Source organism: Sceloporus occidentalis, unplaced genomic scaffold (assembly GCF_023333645.1).
Source record: "Sceloporus occidentalis isolate IW3139 unplaced genomic scaffold, rSceOcc1.0.p SCAF_1, whole genome shotgun sequence".
Taxonomy (NCBI): Eukaryota; Metazoa; Chordata; class Lepidosauria; order Squamata; family Phrynosomatidae; genus Sceloporus; species Sceloporus occidentalis.
Genome location: NW_028316981.1, coordinates 277,251,399 through 277,272,536, shown reverse-complemented (window position 1 = coordinate 277,272,536; position 21,138 = coordinate 277,251,399). Strand labels below are relative to the sequence as shown.

At 40.1% G+C, this 21,138-nt stretch overlaps 1 protein-coding gene across 3 annotated transcripts in view; it reads left to right on the top strand.

Moving 5' to 3' along the window:
• Window positions 1-338: 338 nt before the first annotated feature.
• ANKRD31 (ankyrin repeat domain 31) overlaps window positions 339-21,138 on the top strand; it is a 94,110-nt gene continuing 73,310 nt past the window's right edge. For 2 of the 3 annotated variants that reach the window (XM_089494308.1, XM_089494304.1), the window contains exons 1-7: window positions 339-1,000; window positions 8,836-8,912; window positions 11,728-11,816; window positions 12,927-12,973; window positions 15,026-15,120; window positions 18,463-18,503; window positions 19,754-20,326. In XM_089494308.1, coding sequence (XP_089350434.1) covers window positions 861-1,000; window positions 8,836-8,912; window positions 11,728-11,816; window positions 12,927-12,973; window positions 15,026-15,120; window positions 18,463-18,503; window positions 19,754-20,326 — 1,062 coding nt within the window. In that variant the 5' untranslated portion in view covers window positions 339-860. Of the gene's footprint in view, window positions 1,001-8,835; window positions 8,913-11,727; window positions 11,817-12,926; window positions 12,974-15,025; window positions 15,121-18,462; window positions 18,504-19,753; window positions 20,327-21,138 lie in introns of those variants that run through there. The other variant, XM_089494310.1, reaches the window with a different exon arrangement.

Sequence of the window (21,138 nt, the reverse complement as noted above, 5' to 3'; positions counted from 1 at the left end):
CTTGCTGTTCACCGCTATGATCTTTGGAATAGCAGTATATAAATAAAACAAATTATTATTATTATATCAATGACATATATATGACTGTCCCTGGCTTCCACTCCATCAAATGCATCTGAAAAAGTAGACTTTAGGCATGGTACATACCACCCTGAAAGGACGCTCTCTGGAGGCGTCCATTTTAACTTCAGAGGGACGCCGCAGCAGGCAAACCCCGCAGCGGCCCCCCACAGTAAAAAGTACCCGGGTTCTTTTTAAGATGCCCAGCGCATGTCACAAGTGCATCATTGGTCCACCGGTGACGTAAGCGACGTGCAGAGACTTCTGTACGCTGCACTTCGCTTACAGCATCATGGTGGCACCCATGTAGACGGGATGCTGCCATGATGCTGCCGCTGTTAAATGTTAGGGTTTGGGAACTTGCGGTTACTGCGCGCTCCTGAACTGTAGTATTGGCGGCAGCATGCTGCTTTTTGCCCATTTGCCCTGTTTCTTTTGTCTACAAAATCTCATGCTGCCAACTTCTTTCTTTCAGTTATTCTCAACGGTGCTACAAGATCTCTCTACGTACTGATTCTACGGACTAACGTGTTATATCTTTGAATTAAATGGGTCTTTGTTATGATTTATAAGTTTGCGTATGATGATAGCCTTAGACATAACGTTTTGGGAGGGAGGCCGACAGAGGCGGCCCTTGAGGCCTCGAGTTGCCTGAAGGAGGCCTACAATTGCCACAAATGCCTTCGTTGCCTCAGAGATTAAGGGGCATTTCAGAGGCGGGAAGTTTTGCCTCAGGGACGTTTTGAACAAAGAAGGCAGAGTCGCCTCATAAAAGGCGCTAAGTCCTGAGGGAGGAAGCCATGGGCGAAGAAGGGAAGAGAGGAGGAGAAGCCATGGAGGATGAAGGCGACGTCTCTTCTGATACCGACAGCGATGAGACGATCATTGAGGGCTCTGTGTTCGAAAGTGACTTGGAAGAAGAGGAACTCCGCGGACATAGGTGACATGCGTTCAAACAGTGACACAAACCTTGACAAAAACAACAACACTTGACTTCAGTGGCAGGGTGACTGGATGTCCAATTAAGAGGCAAACCTCCCTCATAAATGGAGGGACATGACCAAATAAAAGCTAAAACCCCTTTTTATTTTATTTTTTAATTTCATTTTTATGTCGCCTTTCTCCAAACAAAAAAAGGCACCCAAGGTGCCTCACAAGATAAAACACACTTTAAAAACAATTAAAAAAACATAATTAAAATAATCCAGCTAAAACAGTATAAAAATTAAGATTGAAAACATACAAAGGTTAAAACACAATCTAATTTAATACGAATGTTAATTCATGCTTCTTAGCCATGCTCCAAATGGAGGACGTTCCAGAAAAATGGAGGGACATGATCAAATAAAAGGTAAAACCTGCTAATATTTTAATAATTTCATTTAATTTTTAGGCCGCCTTTCTCCAAAAAAAGGGGACCTAAGGCGGCTCACAAGATAAAAAACCACTTTTAAAACAATTTTAAAAAACACAATTAAAATAACCAAGTTAAAACAGTATACAATTAAAATTGAAAACATAACAAAAGTTAAAACATAATCTAATTTAATATGACTGTTAATTCATGCTCCAAACGGAGGAGATTCCAGAAAAAAGGAGGGACATGACCAAATAAAAGCTAAAAACCACAAATATTTTATTTATTTATTTCATTTTTATGCCACCTTTTTCTAAAAAAGATTTCTAAAAAAGCTTTAAAAACAATTTTAAAACATAATTAAAATAACCTAGTTAAAACAGTATGAAATTAACTTTGAAAACATGACCAAATAAAAGCTAAAAACACTTTTTATTTATTTGTTTGTTTATTTCATTTTTATGCTGCCTTTCTCCCAAAAAAAGGGACCCAAGGCAGCTCACAAGATAAAAAAATCACTTTAAAAACAATTAAAAAACACAAAATAGTCTAGTTAAAACAAAATAAAATTAAGATTGCAAACATACAAAAGTTTTAAAAAAAACATAATCTAATTTAATATGAATGTCAGTTAATTCATGCTTCTTAGTCATGCTCCAAATGGAGGACGTTTTGAAATTCCTCCTGGACAGAAGGTTAAAATGGGGAAAAGGAGAACGTTTGGTCACTCTGTTCAATGGTTGACTGCCATTGTTTTCATTGTTTTTAATACTTAATGGTCCAAAAACACACTGCAGAAATAATCCTGGGAAGTGTAGTTTATTGCAGCTCCAGAGCTCTCTGACAGAGAAGGCTAAATGTCTTACAAAACTACCATTCCCAGAATTCCTTAGCACTGAGCCAGGGCTGTTAAAGCAGTCTCAGACTGGATTATTTCTGCCGTGTGTTTTGTACCAATACATATTCAGAAGTAAATTCAACATTGGCTAAATCTAAACTGCAAAGTTAATCCAGGTTGACCCCACTTTAACTCTCATATGGCTCCATCCTATGGATCCCTATGGTCTCTGGCAGAGAAGGCTAAAGCTCTCACACAAGTACAAATCCCAGCATTCCATAGCATGGTGCCATATGGCTGTTAAAGCGAGGTCAAGTTGTTTTATTTCTGCAGCAGAGATTCAGCCACTGAGTTTTCTGGAGGGGCATCTACACTGTAGAAATAATGCAGTTTGACACCACTATAACTGTCATGGCTCCATCCCACAGCTCCCCAGGATTTATAGTTTTGTGAACCACCAGCATTCTTTGACAGAAAAGGCTAAAGAATTTATGAAACTACACATTCCAGGATTCCAAAGGATGGAGCTAAGCACTTAAAAGTGGTGCCAAACTGTATTATTTCTGGTGTAGATGCATCCTGGGACTTAAGTCTCTGTCACACTGTATAGTTATAGCGTTTTGATGATAATTTAACTGCCATGTCTCCATCTTCTAGAATCCTGGGATTTCTAGCTTTGTGAGGATTCTGTCAGCTGCAGTACCTCACCAAACTACATATCTCAGAATTCCACAGGTTGATGTTGTGGCAGTTAAAGTGCCACAACTTCTAAATTAGGAGCCCTGGTGGCGCAGTAGTTAAATGTCGGTACTGCAGCCACTCACAAGGTTGTGAGTTCGATTTCAGCCAGGGACTCCAGGGTCGACTCAGCCTTGCATCCTTTTAAGGTTGCTAAAATGAGTACCCACCTTGTTGAGGGCAATTAGCTTACACATTGTAAACTGCTTAGAGACTTGTTAGTTCAGTATGAAGTGGTATATAAATTAAGCTGCTATTGCCATTACTATAATAAGTGCTATAATTTTGTAGTGTGAAAGGGCTCTTATTCTCAGATAAATATGCATAGGAATATAGCTTTCAGGTATTTGTGGTAAGGTTGCTCCTGTCAAGTTTACAGTAATAATTACTTACAGTTTGGTCCTGTAATAATAATACTATATTACTACCACTATACTAATAGCCACAACAAACCACCACAACCCCTGGGTTGTAGTTCAAAGCATCTAGAGGAAACCGAGGGCACTTCCAGATAAGAGAAAATCATCATCATCATCATCATCATCATCATCATCATCATCATCATCATCTAATTTCATCTGTATCCCATATATGGGATACAGAAAATGTTATTCCAGGGAGTAGATAATACCAAATGCATCTGAAGAAGTAGACTTTAGTCACTGGCCTTTTCACGGAGCGGCTTCAGTGCAAATGTAATGTGAACCACGCTCTGCCACAGACCAGATTCATCAATTCGGATCGGATGCCAAATCAACTGTAATTGGGGATGGAGCCAGGGATTCAAGCTGGATTCATACTGGATTATTTTCGTAGTGTGAATGGGGTCTACCTTTCCTATAAAATTGACACAGGGGCTGTTCAGGCTGGCCATTAAGGCAGGTCTAGGGGTGGAGTCCAGACATTGCGTCCACTTGACGCATGCCCTGACTCCGCCCCAGGGCACCATGATGCTGTGCGTTGTTCCATATGGCACACCATGTCATGGCACTCCTCTGGCGCTGCAGCCATATGATACAGCATCAAAGGAGCATCTTCAAGCCGCGGCACCGCAGTTATCGTGCCCTTTCCAGGGTGCAAAAAGGATCCACTTTTTGCAGCTCCTTTTTGCACCCTGGAAAGGCCGGATCAGGGCATGTGGCTGCCCTGGCCTGGATCTGGGTAGGAAAGGGGTAGTGTTGCACTGCCCCTGGAGCTGTGTGTACAGCCCTAGAGTAACCTTGAGCTAATCATAGCTTCTCAACATAACTCATCTAATGTGTTATAGTAATCCTGAGAGCAACTAGTGCATAATGGGTAGTGCAACTATGAGGAGAAAAGTGTGTGTGTGTGTGTGTGTGTGTGTGTGTGTGTGTGTGTGTGTGTTGGAGGGGAATAATGTACACCATCTTCAGTTCCATGAGATAATCAGAATTAAAATATATGTTGATATAGCTGAGGTAAAGAATTATTGTTTTATAGAAATGAATGCATTCCAATGAACTCTTAGGATACAATCCTTTACAGAAGCACTCACTCCCTTCAACTTTTCCAAATTTTATTTTCTTACAACCTGGGGTTGAAATTAATTTGTCATTGCTACAATTTGATGTACATAAAATAATACTGTGGAGGTGCAAAATATATTTATTGTAGTGCAGAAGTGAAGTAAACAAAAGCAAACTGGCACTTGTTAGTTACAAAAGTATTTACCCCCTTTGCTATGGCAGATCTAGATAAGTTCTGGTACAACCCATTTGCTCTAGACATCTCATATGTACCTGAATGGAGTCTATTGTGGACAACTGTAGTGCCAAATGATGTCAGCTTAAATGTAGTTGTTTCAAGAAGGCCCAGAATTTGTTGGAGTGCATGGCAATTTGGCAAACCACTTCTTTCATGGCTCGGGGCAAGGTATTATTATTATTATTATTATTATTATTATTATTATTATTATTATTAACCTTTATTTATAAAGCGCTGTAAATTTACACAGCGCTGTACATACAATCTTTTTAATTGGACGGTTCCCTGCCCTCAGGCTTACAATCTAAAAATAGCATGTTATCCTGAAAAAAAGATAGAGGTTCACACAAAATAATTTTTGCACCCTGTCCTGTTTTGAAAAACCAAAAAGTAATTTCCCTGTCAAACTGCACTTAGGGCGGAAACCCCCAAACCATCCTTCCTAAGTCTAAAACAGCTCAAGGGTAAAATAATAATAATAGTGGAGTTGTCTCCTCATTGCCTGCCTAGACTCAAGGATGCCTTTGGAGTAAAAAGAAAATGAGGGAGGGGGCTTGAGTATGGTGTGTATTTATTTATTTTATGTATTTATGTAAAAATTTATCCTGCCTTTATTCAGTTCAAGGTGGCTACCAACAAATTTAAAACAGTACAAATTAAAAACATGACAGAAGCATTACCAAGTACAAATATTAAACAAAAATAAATAATTTAAAAAGATAAAAGCATTACACATTAAAAATCAAAATGTTTTACAAACTATTTACAAACCTGGAGATCTCAATAGCACAGCATTCAAAAGCCTGACAGCACAAAAAGTGTCTTTACCTGGCAGCCAAAGGAGAGCTGGGATCAGGCCCAGTGTTGCCAATTTCCAGGGAATTCCCTGATTTCCGGGTAATTTAAAAAAAAGTGTTTTGGGGGAATTTCCATTTATAGGGAATTATTTCACTTCCCACCTCCCAAAAATGGCCGAAAATCCCTTCCCCCCCCCCCAAAATGGCTGACCCGGAAGTCCCTACTCCCTTTTGTCTTCCCGTAGTGCTTTACGGTCCCTTGACCCGGACGTCCCATCCCCAGATGTCCCACCCCTGATCCAGATGCCCTAGGGTATTTGGGGGTGTTTCGGGGATTTTCAGGGGGAATTCCTTCAAGGGTGATTAGTAACACTGATCAGACCATCCTGGCTTCTCCCGGGATAGAGTTGCAGAGACTGGAACAGCCACTGAGAAGGCCCTCTCCCTTGCAGTGGTGTCACTATGGGGTATGTGGCAGTGCGGCCTGCACCAGATGACACCCCAGAAGAGGGGTAACACCTGATCAGGTCCTCCTCCAGCGGGGTAGAGGAGGGGCGAGTGGCATAGGGCACATCTACAGGAAAATCCAGTTTACCTTTGGGTTTCTCTGATTCGTAGTGATCCCATGCTTGTCTACACATACTGAAGTGAGTCCACGCTACTCTCCCCAGCCTCACAGAGGAGTCACTATGGAATGCGGTCCACACAAGTGCGAATATTCTGACGCAATGAGAAGGCCAGGAATTGGGCCAGCCATCCCCCTCCACCTGTTGCAGCTGCTGATGGGAGTAGGGTGCTGCTACATGGCAACCCTTCAAGGTCTGGTATGGTTGATGGCCAGACTGGGAAGGGGAGGTGATGGCAGCGGTAGCAATGGTGGCCAAAATGACAGAAGTCTGTGGGCGCCCTGACACCATTGCCTATCTTTACTGCCTGGCCAGCAGCCCTGACAGACTTGGAAGGGTGTCCTGGGTGGCAGCAGTACCCCAGCCCCACTGCTGGCTGAAACTGACCACCTTTCTTTCTTTCTTTCTTTCTTTCTTTCTTTCTTTCTTACCAACTACCATGTCCCAGAAAGAATCACGGGGCAAGTCAGTAAGAGGAAAGGGAGGGCAAGGTGGACAGCAGTGTGGCAAGCATCTGAGAAATGTGTTGCCATTGCACGGCAACCTCGTTTGAATCTGGCAGGGCTGCTAGCCAGGTAAGATAGGGAGGCAATGGTGGCAATGGACTTTCCTTTTGGGGAAGGGATGGAGTCTATGGCTGCTATTGCTGCTGCGGCCACTATTAACACCTCCTTTTCCTGCCCTGTCAGCATCCCTGCCAGACTTGAACGGATGTTGGATGGCAGCAGTATCTTACCACTACAGCGAATAAATGGCAGAATTGTTCTGATCGAGAGGAGTGCACTGGGATCTTGGAATAGACAGTGAACAAATATCCCACTCGGTGTTCACGTCCCCTGAGGTGTCACCTGGTGCAATGTTAATCCTTGCATCTCTGAAGGAACACCCCTGAAACTGAATAAGTTTAAAAAGTTTATACCAAATGTAATTTCAGCAATAGAACGTAGGTTGAAAGGGAACAAGATAGTAACTTCATTGTTATTGATATTGCTAAACAGTTGGAAGTCATAAATCACAAATTGCTTAGGGGCCAATTGTGAAGCTTACATCTTTGTAACAATCTTGAAATACAGGATGCCCTGTGTCTTAAGCTCCACATTTCCATGGATCAGTCAGTTTATTAATCAAAAGATTTTCATGATCATGATTTCTTTCTGCCATGTAGTCAATACATGTCTTAATATAACCAGATGATTATTCAGTTCATGATTTGTAAAATAACTAAACCCAGCATACTTTGTATGTGAATATAAAACTTGCTTATTATTAAAGATATAAACCAGCCCCATTATTCTTGACACATTTTACAAAACTCAAAACAATGTATTAACAGATGATAGTATTCAAGTGTTTCATATATATATTTAAAACCTAAAGCTGAATACACTTTTAATAAAATCAGCATGATATATATTTTGATTTAAGAAGCTTATCTGAGGACTGTTCTATCCTCTACTAATTTATGTTGTCTCTTATAAAATTTCTTTTCAGTTAAAGGACCACAGCTTTTGACCTTAACGCTAACCGCTTAAGTAATTATGAATTTCCCTTATATCTAAAGTTAAAGGGGAAAAAAGCTCTTGAGGTCACACAGAGATTAGCCTTTTTGTTCCATTAGATATTCAATGATTATATAGTATACATGTATATCTGTGGTTTCTTACTATCTATATATATTATTTAATTGTAATATATTTATATAAGTTTATATATTCCTCAACCCTATCCAAGTGTTTTTAACACTTTTATTACATTTTATGTGTTTGATTCAAATTAATTTCCCTTAGCAGTGTGGTGTGTTTTCCCCTGTTCATTGTTTTGGCCAGTCTGTCTGCCATCCTCTGTGATCTTCTATCCCCCCCCCAAAAAAAAAAAAAAAAATAAAAAAATCAGCATACTGTGGCTACTGAACACACACAGTCTTCATTGTGCTATTTTCTGTTGTTAGGCTTTCTTTCTCCATATTTTTTTTTATCTTTCTGTATACCTTGTCGTATCTTTAAACAGATAAAATCTCCATCTTTTGGATGTAGCATTATTTTTACTGCACAGCCAATGATACTTAACCTGAAGAATGGATATGAGAATGATAAAGAGAATAATCAAGAAGAAAAATGCCCCAACTTTCAGATTTATTTACTCTTCCATTTATAGAAATATAAACAAATGTAGAAAACGCTTGATTTATTTATATCCTGCTTTTCTCCCAAAATGGGACCCATAGTGACAGATGTTGAGGTTGGTCTAGCACTTACAATACAGATTATGTGGGTTTGTGCCTAAAGTATGGTACACAGAGTTCTGCTTTTATAATGAAACTTCTCCTCCTGTCCTTTTGCCTGTTACAGTGACAGCCTTTTGCACCTGCAGAGAAATTGTTTCATATGGTTAAGAAATACTGGAATTGAACGTGGTGGCAGCTACAACTAGGCAAGACTGGACAACACTTGTAAACCCAATTGTGTGAAAGTGCCTTCTTGTGCTAGGACATTTTTCCAGAGGTTGATAGACTATAACTCTCAGGACTCCTATCATAGCTAATGATGTTGAATGCTGGGAGCTGAAGTCCAACAGCATCTTGAAGGGCCACATGATATCCACCCCTGCATTAGATACTCTTTTGATATTGCTGTAATCACTAATGGTGCTCTCAGTTGAAGGCAAGCAAGATTAAGATGTGGTTTCTGTTTTTAGGTTATTTTTAATTGGTAAGAATATGGCACTGGCTGAAGAAAATAACATTACTAATGGAATAAAGAACCTAAATGGAGGTAAGAGGGTTTTTTATTCCTCAATTGCCATCTTTTAATTTTACTTATAGTGATGTTTTCTTAATATAGTAAACATCAGTTCTGCATTTTAAAATGAAAACTAAGAGCATATACAGACCGGCACTTTGTGCCGACCTGTGGGTAAAGTCAGGGTGCAGCATCCTCATGCTGGATGCCCTAACTCTGCCCCCATGATGCCATTTTGGCGTGCGTCAGTCCACACAGCAGACACCATCATGATGCACCTCTGGCACTTCAAATATTTAAACAGGGCTAGCATATCACCTCTTAACCTTCTTTTCTCCAGGCTAAACATCCCCAGCTCCCTAAATCGTTCCTCATAGGACATGGTTTCCAGACCCTTCACCATTTTAGTCGCCCTCCTTTGGACACGCTCCTGTTTCCCAATGTCTTTTTTGAATTGTGGCGCCCAGAACTGGACACAATATTCCAGGTGGGGCCTGACCAAAGCAGAATATATTGGCACTATTACTTCTCTTGATCTAGACACTATACTTTTATTGATGCAACCTAAAATCGCATTGGCCTTTTTAGCTGGTGCATCACACTGCTGACTCATGTTCAACATGTGGTCTACTTGGACTCCTAGATCCCTTTCACATGTAGTTTCTTTCAGCCAGGTGTCCCCCATCCTATATCTCTGCATTTTATTTTTCTGACCTAAGTGCAGTAGCTTACATTTCTCCGTGTTAAATTTCATTTTGTTAGCTTTGGCCCAGCTTTCTAGTCTATTCAGGTCATTTTGAATTTTGATCCTGACTTCTGGAGTATTAGCTATTCCTCCTAATTTGGTGTCATCTGCAAATTTGATGAGTATGCCCCCAGTTCTGTCATCCATGTCATTGATAAAGATGTTGAATAGCACTGGGCCCAGGACAGAACCCTGTGGGACCCCACTAGTCACTTCTCTCCAGGATGAAAAGGAGCCATTGTTGAGCACCATTTGGGTTCAGCCAGTCAACCAATTACAAATCCATGTAACAGTTACCTTGTCTAGCCCCCATTTTACAAGCTTGTTTGCAAGAATGTCATGGGAAACCTTGTCAAAGGCCTTACTGAAATCAAGATATACTATATCCACAGCATTCCCTTCATCTAACAAGCTGGTAATTTTATCAAAGAAAGAGATCACATTTGTCTGGCATGACTTGTTTCTCTGAAACCCATGTTGACTTTTTGTGATTATGGAATTGCCATCTAGATGTTCACAGACTCTTTGTTTAATGATCTACTCTAGAATCTTTCCTGGTATTGATGTCAGACTAACTGGACGATAATTGTTGGGATTCTCTTTTTTTCCCTTTTTGGAGATGGGGATAATGTTTGCCCTCCTTCAGTGTGCTAGTAAAGCCAGTAAAGGGGTGGCTGCATGCAGTCTGGGGATCCCCTTAATTTCCTAATGGAATACACTTTGATGTTCTGAGATATATTCTTAAGTAATTGTTAAAGTTACTTTTCGAACTGTGGACCTTATCATATGCAGAAAATCGGGGGTTTAAACAGTGATTGTCTCATGAAAATTGCCCGATTGCGATTAAGATTTTCACATGCATCGCAATCAAAGAGTTATTATCCCGGGAAGAACAAGGGGATAACCAGGCAGTAACTGGAATTTCCCACAGTTGGCAAGGTTCTCCCTCTTCAACGTTGTCATCCTCCATGCTTAGAAGATCAATAGGGTGGGAGGATGGGATTAAAGAGCTCCTCTCCTCATATGTTGGTAGGACACATAGTAATAAATATGGTAATAACGTTTGAAATCTCACATCTTTCTCCTGACCATCATTCTGCAATTATAGTGCTTGTTTGCAGAATTTGAAAGGTATGGAGCACTATGGCTTGTGTAATGTTGTTTATCCAAAATCCTAGAATTAAAAAGCCTTTTAAATGTTTTAAAGCTTTTCTTTATATCCCACCTTTCTCCCAGTGCAGGACTCAAGGCAGTTTACAAATTTGCACATGCACATGCTCAAAAGGCATAGAAAGTTAAGGTTACTTCCTTTCACAGAACAGATTCCATAGTGTCTTACCATTCAAAGAAGGTGTCCTTCCATTAATGTAAGGACTTTCATTCTAGATAATATAACACAGAAACTACATAGATTTTCTATAAACTATACCAACAGCCAATATATTTATGGTCCAAGTCCCACGTACCATGATGACTTTTAAAATCCTATACTGCTTGTAACCTCGATATTTGAGGGAACATCTTCTTGTGTACACATTCCCAAGTGTTACATTGTGTCAAATGGGCTCTTGCCTGCACTCCATCAATAGAGGTGCATCTCTATCACATGCAGAGCTAGAAAAGAGCCTGTTTGGCTCTGGCACCATGGTTATGAAATGCATTTTTACTTGGAACAATGTTGGCTTCATTTCAGTTCAGGCCTGGCTATTAATCCAGGTTTGGGGTTTTTAATGACTGCCGCTAAGATCTCTAGGATTGACCCTATACACACTTAGCTTAGAATAAGTCCCATGGAAAGTGGAATTTACATCTGAGTGGACATGTACAGGAGGACTATATTGTATAACAGGGATTTTTGAAAGGGTGAATTAAACCAGTATTGAAAGTATTATGTATTTTGTAAAGTTATGCACACAAATTAAAGCAGCATTATCTGTTGTATGGTTGTTTGTTATTATTTCAAAGGTGAAGTAAAGAGAACTAATAGCTGAGATTTTTCCCCCTTTCTGAGGCAGTTTAAATTTTCAGTGATACAATCTGTGAGAAAACAGAGCAATAAAACTTAACTGCAGCCATTTCCATTAACTTTGTTTGTGATTATAGAAAAGCTGTCTCCAGAGATTCGGTTCATTTTCAGACATAAGCATAATGATAACCTACAAATCCAAAAGGAAACAGAGCTAATTAATCTGGTAGGTATACACATTCAGGTACATTGTGCTAACTCTGATACATGAGAATGTGCAAAAGGATCTTGTAGCACCTTTGAGACTAAGGGCCGGTACACACTGGCAGTGAAAAACCACCCCTCTTTGCTGCGCAGCGTTGCCACAGCAACCAAACCATGGGTCAACGATGCACAGCAAAAAAGAAGCCACCTAGAGTGACTTCTTTTTTGCGGCATCGCAAGCCGTACAGCAGGAAGTGGCATCACTGCCATAATACCACTTCCTGCTGTACAGCAGTGTCATCATCATGCCCCCCCCCCCCCCAATATGGACAGGAGGCCGACTAGGGTTCCGGAGCGTGCGGTTGCTGCATGCTCCGGTACCCTAGAATCAGCACCACCACGCTGCTTCCTGACCATGTGTACTGGACCTAACCAAAGTACACTGCAGACATAATCCAGTTTGAGACTACTTTAACTGTCCTGATTTAGTGCTAGGGAATCTTGAGAATTGTAGTCTATTGTTTAGTCATCTTGGTTTCTAGGGGAAATTCAGGGTTGATTTGCTCTCTAATGACCTTGACATATTTTGGCTAGAGTCTGTGCTATCATGAGTAACCAGTGAGACTCTTGTCCCACCTACAAATGCTGGATCCATTTAAAAATGTCTTTTAAAAGACTATTTCATCTTCAGATTTATTTATTTTATTTTATTTTTTGGTCTTGCAGAGGCATAGTGCTTTCTGTTGTAGCACTCTAGTAGAATTTAAAATAAAATCTGCAAGTTTTGATTATCAGCAAGACTTAGCCCTTCACGATGGATATTTAAAAGTATACCCCCTTTTAGCATGTTGCAATTGTGAAAAAATTGAATACAATTCCATTGGTCCACTTAAAATCAAGTCACAGTGAATTCAGTATAATATATTCCAATGTAACTGAATGCAATATTCTAACTGAAGGGCTAAATCCAATTGCTAATCCCAATAGCTGGATTGAATCAATAGGATTTGTATAAATTAATCATTCTGCAATTGATTTTGGGGGGGGGGTCAACTTTAGTTAGGACTAGAAATTGGGATTACTGTTTAGTGTTCATTTTCTCAAAGCTAATGATAAACATATTTTCTTTCAGCTACATCAAGGGAGTAATGAAAACGAAGATTCCCCATCTCTGCTCCCGTAAGACCAATGTTACCAAGTGAAAATAAAAGGCTATTCGAAGCCTAAGTGCTTTATTCCCAAATGCCTGTGGCACCTGCTTTTAACCTATTTTAACCTATTTTAACCCTTTAAACGTATTTTAACATTTAATATGCTTTTAAGACTAAGGCAGACGGGCAGCTAGGAGTGGGCTCTGACAGCTCCAGCCACGATTGAGCCCCAATTGGTCTGGTACCATGACAATCACATGGCCCTCTCTGTGGGGTGCTGGCAGGAGTGTTTTTTTACTGCTGCTTTTGGGGCCTCCATACACCTTCCAAGTGGCTTTTGGACACTCCAGGGGCATGCATCATCTGCACACCATGTCTCTAAAGCAGCTAGAATTTGCTCCTTTGGCCCATCTGTATCAGGTCTTTGTCTGCTAAATTTGTTTTATTTTAGATTGTTTTTAATCTGTTTGAATCAACTGCATCTTGAAGGACATCCTTACATACAGCACATTACACTAGTCTAATCAGCACGCTCCATGTGAAATTCAGTTGCATGTTTCACAGTAATCTTAATAGACTTGAGGAACTAGTCCAGTCCTGTTCAGCGATAGGTAAAACCAGAATTCCTCATCTTGTTCTCCAGGACTAAATCCCACAGATGAATGTCCAGATATTATTATAACATGCTATTTAGAAATAGACAATTCTACATTTTTAGAATATGTAGAGAGGTCAGTAGTAGTATCTCAGTGTAGCTTCTTGATTGCTACCTTTTCAACAACCTCCAGCTTGGCCTTGAGTTTTACTTTAGGTGCTTTTGCAACACTTGTATTCTGTGACACACTTTTATCAGAAGCAAAATCATCATACTTTTCCGTTTCTCAAATATTCAGGAAAAATACTGAGAACTGTTATGTTAACTGCCCTCAAGTTGACCTTGATTCATAACAACCCTGTGGATGAGACAATCTCCAAGACTCCATATCCTGCACTGCTCTACTTAAGGCCTGGAGATTCAGGCTGGCGATCTCTCTAATTGAGTATACTGTACTTACCAGTAAAAAACCTGGGGTTTAAGAATCTGGACAGGGATTTCCCATGTCCTAAGAAAAGAACAGATCTATTAACCCAGCATATCAGCATACAGTCAGCCCTCCTTATCCATGGATTTTTTTATCCATGGATTCAAGCATCCATGGCTTGAAAATATTCAAAAAAGTGTAAATTCCAAATAGCAAACCTTGATTTTCCATTTTATATAAGGGACATCATTTTGCTCTGCCATTATATTTAATGGGACTTGAGCATCCACAGATTTTGTTATCCATAGGGAATCCTGGAACCTACCCCAGCAGATAACAAGGTCTCACTGTATATCACATTGTATAGATTAGTGTTGCATTCCTGCTGGTGATGTGGGAGGTGGGGTGCAGAAATGGGTCTATGCTCCTTGGCAGTTGTTGGTTGAGAGATAGCTGGCACTCTTGTTTACTTCTGCGCTCTAAGTACCAGAGAACAGGTGAAATTAATGAGGTTCTCAAAATGTTGCTGCATTGCAACTACCAACATTTTTCAATGTTGGCTAAATCTGGCTAGGATGCTTATTACTCTGAACTGTCATAGTGCTATATTCCACTTTTACTGCCATGGCAACATCCTATGATATTTTGTGGTTTGTAGATTAGTGAGGTCCAAGAGCTCTCTGATTGAGGATTCTAAATCCCCCTCCGAAAACTACAAATCCCAGGATTACATAGGGGTGTTGCTATGGCAGTTAAAGTAGAATAATAACACCGTAACGGTGTAGTCTGTGATATGATTCTAGGGCTGCTAAATACCTGAGAAATAGGAAATACAAGTAACAGTCCTACAAGCACTGAAGGGTCCCATGATTCCAACTCATATTCTAAACCCAGCTGTTTAGAAATTAGATTGCTTCTATAAATGTATACTATTAATTATATCCATTTTTGTGTGTGAAAGAGTGTGCAAATGTCAGAGTAAACTAGATTAAAAGCAGGCTAAATTATCCAAACCCACATAGCAGTTTAGTCTGAAACTTGTTCTTTTCCCTCCCTAGATCTGGGATAAACTGTCTGGTCTTTCCTGTAAATACTAGCCAGGCAGATTGTCCACAGGTTGCTACTCTACATGAAGAATACCAACCTTTATTGGGTATGTTTTATATGGAGGAAAGTGATTAAGGCTTGTTTAAGCATAGTTAGTATATGTGGAAAATATTAACACATAGGTAATTGGTATTTACATATACAGTGCACCCTTGGCTTACGCGGATCTGTTCTGGACCCCCCCCCCCCCGCATAAGCCAAATACCACGCATGCTCAAGTCCCATTCAAGTGAATGGGGCTCGTGCACGCAGCAGTATGGTGGTGTGGCGGGGCATGCGTGCCATGGGAGCGCACCCCATTCATCTGAATGGGACACACCACCCCTTATACGTATGCTCAAAGCCGTAAATAACGTGGACGCACTCTAACTATATAAAATGCAGTAAGAGCTACTGAGCTTTTGAAACTTTGGTCTCTTAGAAATGAGATTCTAGTTGATCTCCTGTTATCTTTTTAAATCTGGGGTGTGGTACAGACTGCCTTTTTTTCCACCGGAGGCAAGCCACAGCCGCCAAACCACGCGGCTTCCCTCCGGTGGAAAAAGAACCCACAAAAAGCGGATTCTTTTTATGCCTCAGGGGTGGCATAACAAGTGTGCCACTGGTGCACTCATTACATAAGCGCTGCGTGGCACTGTATGGATGCTGCATGGCGTTTACGTCACAATGGCAGTGCCATGTATACAGGGCACCACCATTATTACACCCTCGTCACGTGCTAGGGTTGTGTGGCGTGTGGGCGCTCCGCCCTCAGGCAACCCTAGCATGTGACAAGGGCGTAACAGAGGGCCCATATGTCCTGGGCCTGGAGAAGGAATTTTGAAGGCATAATTAGATTCATTGATATGTGATAGAAGAAGTTCTTGGGTAACAGTGAAGCTTCTTGGAGTGTGATGGTACAATGGTTGTTTTGTCTTTGAAAATATAAAATCAACCAATTAGGTCCAGAACTAGAGATTACATGGGAGTTCTGCCATTAGACCTCCTTCCTTCTGTTTTTTCCCCTAAAGGGGTTGTCACAAATACTGCTCTACACTGTGATAGTGCTATTATTCCACTTTTACTACTATGGCTGCCTCCTGTGGTATTCTGGCGTTTGGGGTTTAGTGAGGGCCAAGAGCTCTCTGGTTGAAGATTTCACAGGAGGCAGCCATAGCAATAAAAGTGAAATAATAGCATTATAACAGTGTAGTGTGGTATTACAATGTAGAGTCACACAAATTGGTAACCAGTAGTGCCTGTGCTGCAGTCCCTGTTCATATTCTTGTCCCTATCAGATTGGTAGAGGGTGAAATGTATAGCTACAACAATTGTACCATTCAGGTCCAGATTAGAAACAACATAACATTAACTGCATGAAAGCAAGTATCATGCATACTTTTTGCTGTGTAAACAGCAGTCACATTGAATGTTTTAATGTATTACACTAATTACAACATAACAAATTTAACTTGTATGTACATACAATCTGTTACAAGTATTCAGTCATGCTGGAGGAACTGAACCTTACAAACATGTCACATTCAGATATGGTCCATAGCATTAATGGAGAAATTGGCACATGAAATTTGTGCTGCGAAAGGTGTAGAACCAGAAGATAATTTTAGGGAAATGTGATTCTCCTTTATTGATTATGCCAAACAATATATAGTGATATATAAATATATATAGATAGATAGTGATTCTGCCTTTTGATTTTTAAAAATTGTCATTTATGCCTATCTGGAAGAGGTTTTTTTTTACCTCTAGTTGTAGTGGCTGGAGGACATTATTTCTGTCTATAGGCTGAAAGTCACTGGGAAGTCTGAGTCACCTTAGGATACAGGATAAGGAAGAGAAATTTAGTACTGACCCTTCAATTTTAGCCATAGTCCTGACAAATATGCCTCTGTAAAGCTTGTTTATAATTAAAGGTTTCAGTTGTGTCAATGGAAGCTTTAAAATGCAGATAGCAGCTTCAGAGATATGATTCTGTCAAGACTGTAGTCAAGATAGAAGGAACTAAACTCTTGCCATGGAAGAAAAGGTCAAAATCTTGCCTGCATCCATGCTCTAGATTGCTTCTCCAGTTGCTTTTTAAGAATGAAAGAAGTAGCTCAGACATGTAGAAAATGACATCTTGACCCTTCCTTATAGTCTTCTCTGGCACTAAATGTATCACATTACTTCCTTGTAAGAGAGCCTACGCGTGAGAGAGAAAGAGAGAGAGAGAGAAGTAAAAGAAAGCATAGTGGAAATAGGTGCTGTGAATTCCTCTCTTTTGACCCACTGTGAATTGTTGAATGCTGCTTTTATTATCTTGATTCAAGCCCCCTCCCTCTCCTATGGTATGGCAGCTAGAAGTTGGAAACAATGGAGGAAACCTCTTAGGTTCCCCCCCCCCCCTTTCAATTGCCATTTACAAGCCGTTGGAAATGTTACCGATATTGGTGGTACAGCAAAGCAAGTGGTGCTCCAACTAGGCCCGGAACAGATGGGCCAAATGCTGGTGAAACGTCAGAAAGAAACTCTGCTAGAACATGGCCACATAGCCTGAAAAACCCACAAAAAACCGAATGAAACAGCTTCTGGCTGTTTTGGAGGCATGGTATTCAAACAGTGCATGCCTCCAAAGCATCCGGAAAGCTGTGCCAATACAGCACTCCAATCCTCTGGACAAGAGCAAAAGGGAACTGGGACAATCCAGGTTCTGGCAGCACAGGTTGGGTCCTATGACCATGGCCTGCTTTGATAGCAAGCCGTGCAGTCAGCACGGTCCCAATCCACCTCTGGCCAGAGCAGACTCGGGCCGGTCCTTCTGCTTTGGCCCTATGTTACCATTACCTTTCTATCTCAAAACTCTTCTGGAATTGACTTGACTCCTGTACTGTCATTTCCAGCAGGGACGTAGCCAAGGGGGGGGGGGGGTTCTTGGGGTCCACCCCCCTTCTATTAGAAAAATGAATGGTGCGTGCTGCTGCGCCGCCACGTCCAAGCCCCATTATAATGGTGGCACTTAGACTGAACCCCCCCCCTTCCTAAAATCCTGGCTACGTCCCTGTTTCCAGAGTGCCTCTGGGAGGGAAGAACAGTTAGAGCTTTGCTCCTATTCCTGCACCATTGAAGTTACTAGAGATCAGCCCTGCTCCTTATACTAGAAGAGCTAGGTATTAATTTTAGATGGTGCACTAGGTTCAAAGTTAGCAGAAGCCAAAGTGAGTAAACTTACTTAGTGGCTGGAGAACATGCTTTCACCAAAGACAAAGCTTCCTTTGTCAGAAGGTAGAAGGGTCTTCCTCTTCCTATTATTACTGAAATTGCCTCAAAGTGTCTCATAGATTATTTGAAGTACAGTAAAATGCAATAAAAATAAAATTTCCAGTATTTTTTATTGTTATTCTACGTTTAGATTCTAAAGTGGATGGATTTCAAGAGAAAGCAGACAGAAAGGTAGGTCTGTTAATATTTATCAGTTTGTATGCATTCTAGTTGCATTGTTTCATCATCTATATGATATGGACCTGTTACTGAAAGAGTAAAAATATTTTCTCATTTAATTTTTTTAAAAATAAAAATTACTTGAATAGAAAAGGGCTGAACAAACTTTTAGTTGCAGGTTGATCATTTCCCCTTTACACAAGTCAACCAGCATGCTCATAGGAGTCACATAATGATAAGGTATGTAATAGGGGAGAGGTTATTGTGAAGCATTGCTTTAAGATGAATTCCATGATGTAATAATTTGTAAAAGGTCAAACTTGCACAGTAGTCTATGTGCTGAAAGTGAATTCATGTAACTTGCTATAGCAGCTTCAGTGTTCTTTCTATAGTGAGCATTAGAATATATTTGATTAATACACTTGATATATGTGCATTCATTGTTGTTGTGTAAATAGCAGCTGCAAAGAAGTCTGATATACCATAGTTCATGAACCTGGTAGATGACGAGATTAAATTTAACTGTTTGTCTGTCTGAGCAGTCATGGCATAATAGTTTGAGCCTTGGACTATTACTCTGGAGAACAGGGCTCAGATCTCCACATGGCCATGTAAACCCCTGGTTGACCTTGGGCAAGTCACATTTTCTCAGCTTCAGAGGATGGCAGTGGCAAACCCCTTCTGAAGAAACTTGCCAAGAAAACCACATCAAAGGTTCACCATAAGTAATAAACTTATGGTAGGGTTTACGGTCCAGTGTTCAAAACATTAAGCCACACTCACTCTCTCCAGTGTGTATAATGTTTATATTATCTTTATTGTTTTCAGTTCATCTTCCTTTTATTCTGCATTTTAAACTGAATTGATTTTACTATAATCTGCCCAGAGATCTCATGATAAGGAATGATACATGCCTGTATTGACAGTGCATTATTTTAGTATGCATATTTGTGTAAGTGTGTGTGTGTGTGTAGGTGTGATGAAGTTTAAAGTCTTGCTGACTGTAATATCTCAGAAGAGACATCTAAGTATCATGGAGGAGAAACAAAAAATAATTTAGCTCAGTGCTTTGGCTCTGAAAAATCTTTTGTAAATTAGTATCCTAACAGACCATAATTTAAGACCGTGGTTTAGAAAATTGATAGCGTTCTGATATTCTTGCTTTAGAAAGACAGAGTAGATCTGGGAAAAATATCAGAAAGAGTTGTTAAAGTTTTATGAGAAAGGATACTATTTAAATTAGTCTGTATTCTTATATTTAGCTTCCACAGAGATTAAATAATGAAGATTCTCCAGAAAGAAGTCTTCTTTCAGGCATGGATATGGTAGAGGATGCAACAACAAAATGCACAGAGGCGCCGTCAGAGGTTTTCCAGAGTGCCAGTAGTAAAGGGAAAGATATGACAGACAAAAGTCCATCTCTTGAAACACTGGCATTTGACATAACTGCAGATGAAACAATGGCTCAAAAGTTTGAAAAAGATTTAATGGAACCACTCAGTGATTTGGAGACAGTACAAATGCTTGACATTGACATGTTGGAGTATCAGGATGATGTTCTTTCTGTGGATTCATTTCAAAATGAGGAAAGTGATGCTCTACCAGCAGAGCTTATCATAGCCCTGAACTCATTATCAGAATCTGTAGCAGTATCTGCCATTTCTCACCCACTAGAAAAGGATTTCATAGTTGAGAAACAGCTGACTCCAGAGCAAACAGATGATGAATATACACAAATAACAGATACAAATTTAAAATCTCAGTTTAGTTCACAACACCTTGAAGAAACAGAAGCTTTAATGGTGACCAAGATGGTATGCCCTTTGGAAGAACAAGTATGTATATTTTAAAATTAACAAGATAACTGTATTCTAAGTCACTTCATGGACTAATTTCTTCTTAGCCATGTTGGTTACTGTATAGTATGTCTAGGTCAGTCATGTATATTACCTTGCCTATTGCTTTTTAAAAATTTCGTAACCCCCTCTTGATACCTCAGAGATATTAGAATTGCTATGACATACACATTTCATTTTCATATCTCTCTTTTATGACTACGTATATAGCTTTTGATCTGATTGTATGTTGTTCTTGTAGTATTTTAGCAATTCTTTTTCATGTAAGCCTGTGTGTGAAGAAAATTTGGATGTATCTTTACTAGTATAAATCTATAGATTGGTTGCAGACTGGAGAGTTGTTTCAGACTGGGGAACCTCTAATGTACAGTCAGCTTGGAAAACTGGCCTAGCACATACGTACAATTCGTGTACTGGGATGGTATATCCTGTATCCCTAGCTTCCTCTTTATTTATATAACCATCCTGTGTATAATAATTTTAAAATCTACTTGTATATAATAATATTTCAATTCAAAATCAGGCTGTATTAACTAGACCTTGGAAGTAATGTGATGATACCTCTAATACATTACCTTTTGGATAACTATGGCACGGTACAGACCACCAAAAGCGGGGTACCAGCACCGGTATTAGGGTTAGGGAGTGTGCACCATGTACATGCTCCCTTACCCTAATACATGCCGGCAGCAGCATAATGGCAATGCCCTGTGTACATGGGCACTGCCATTATGACATCACGGCCGCACCATGTCCAAATGGTGCAGAGCAGGCGTGACATCTTCACGCTG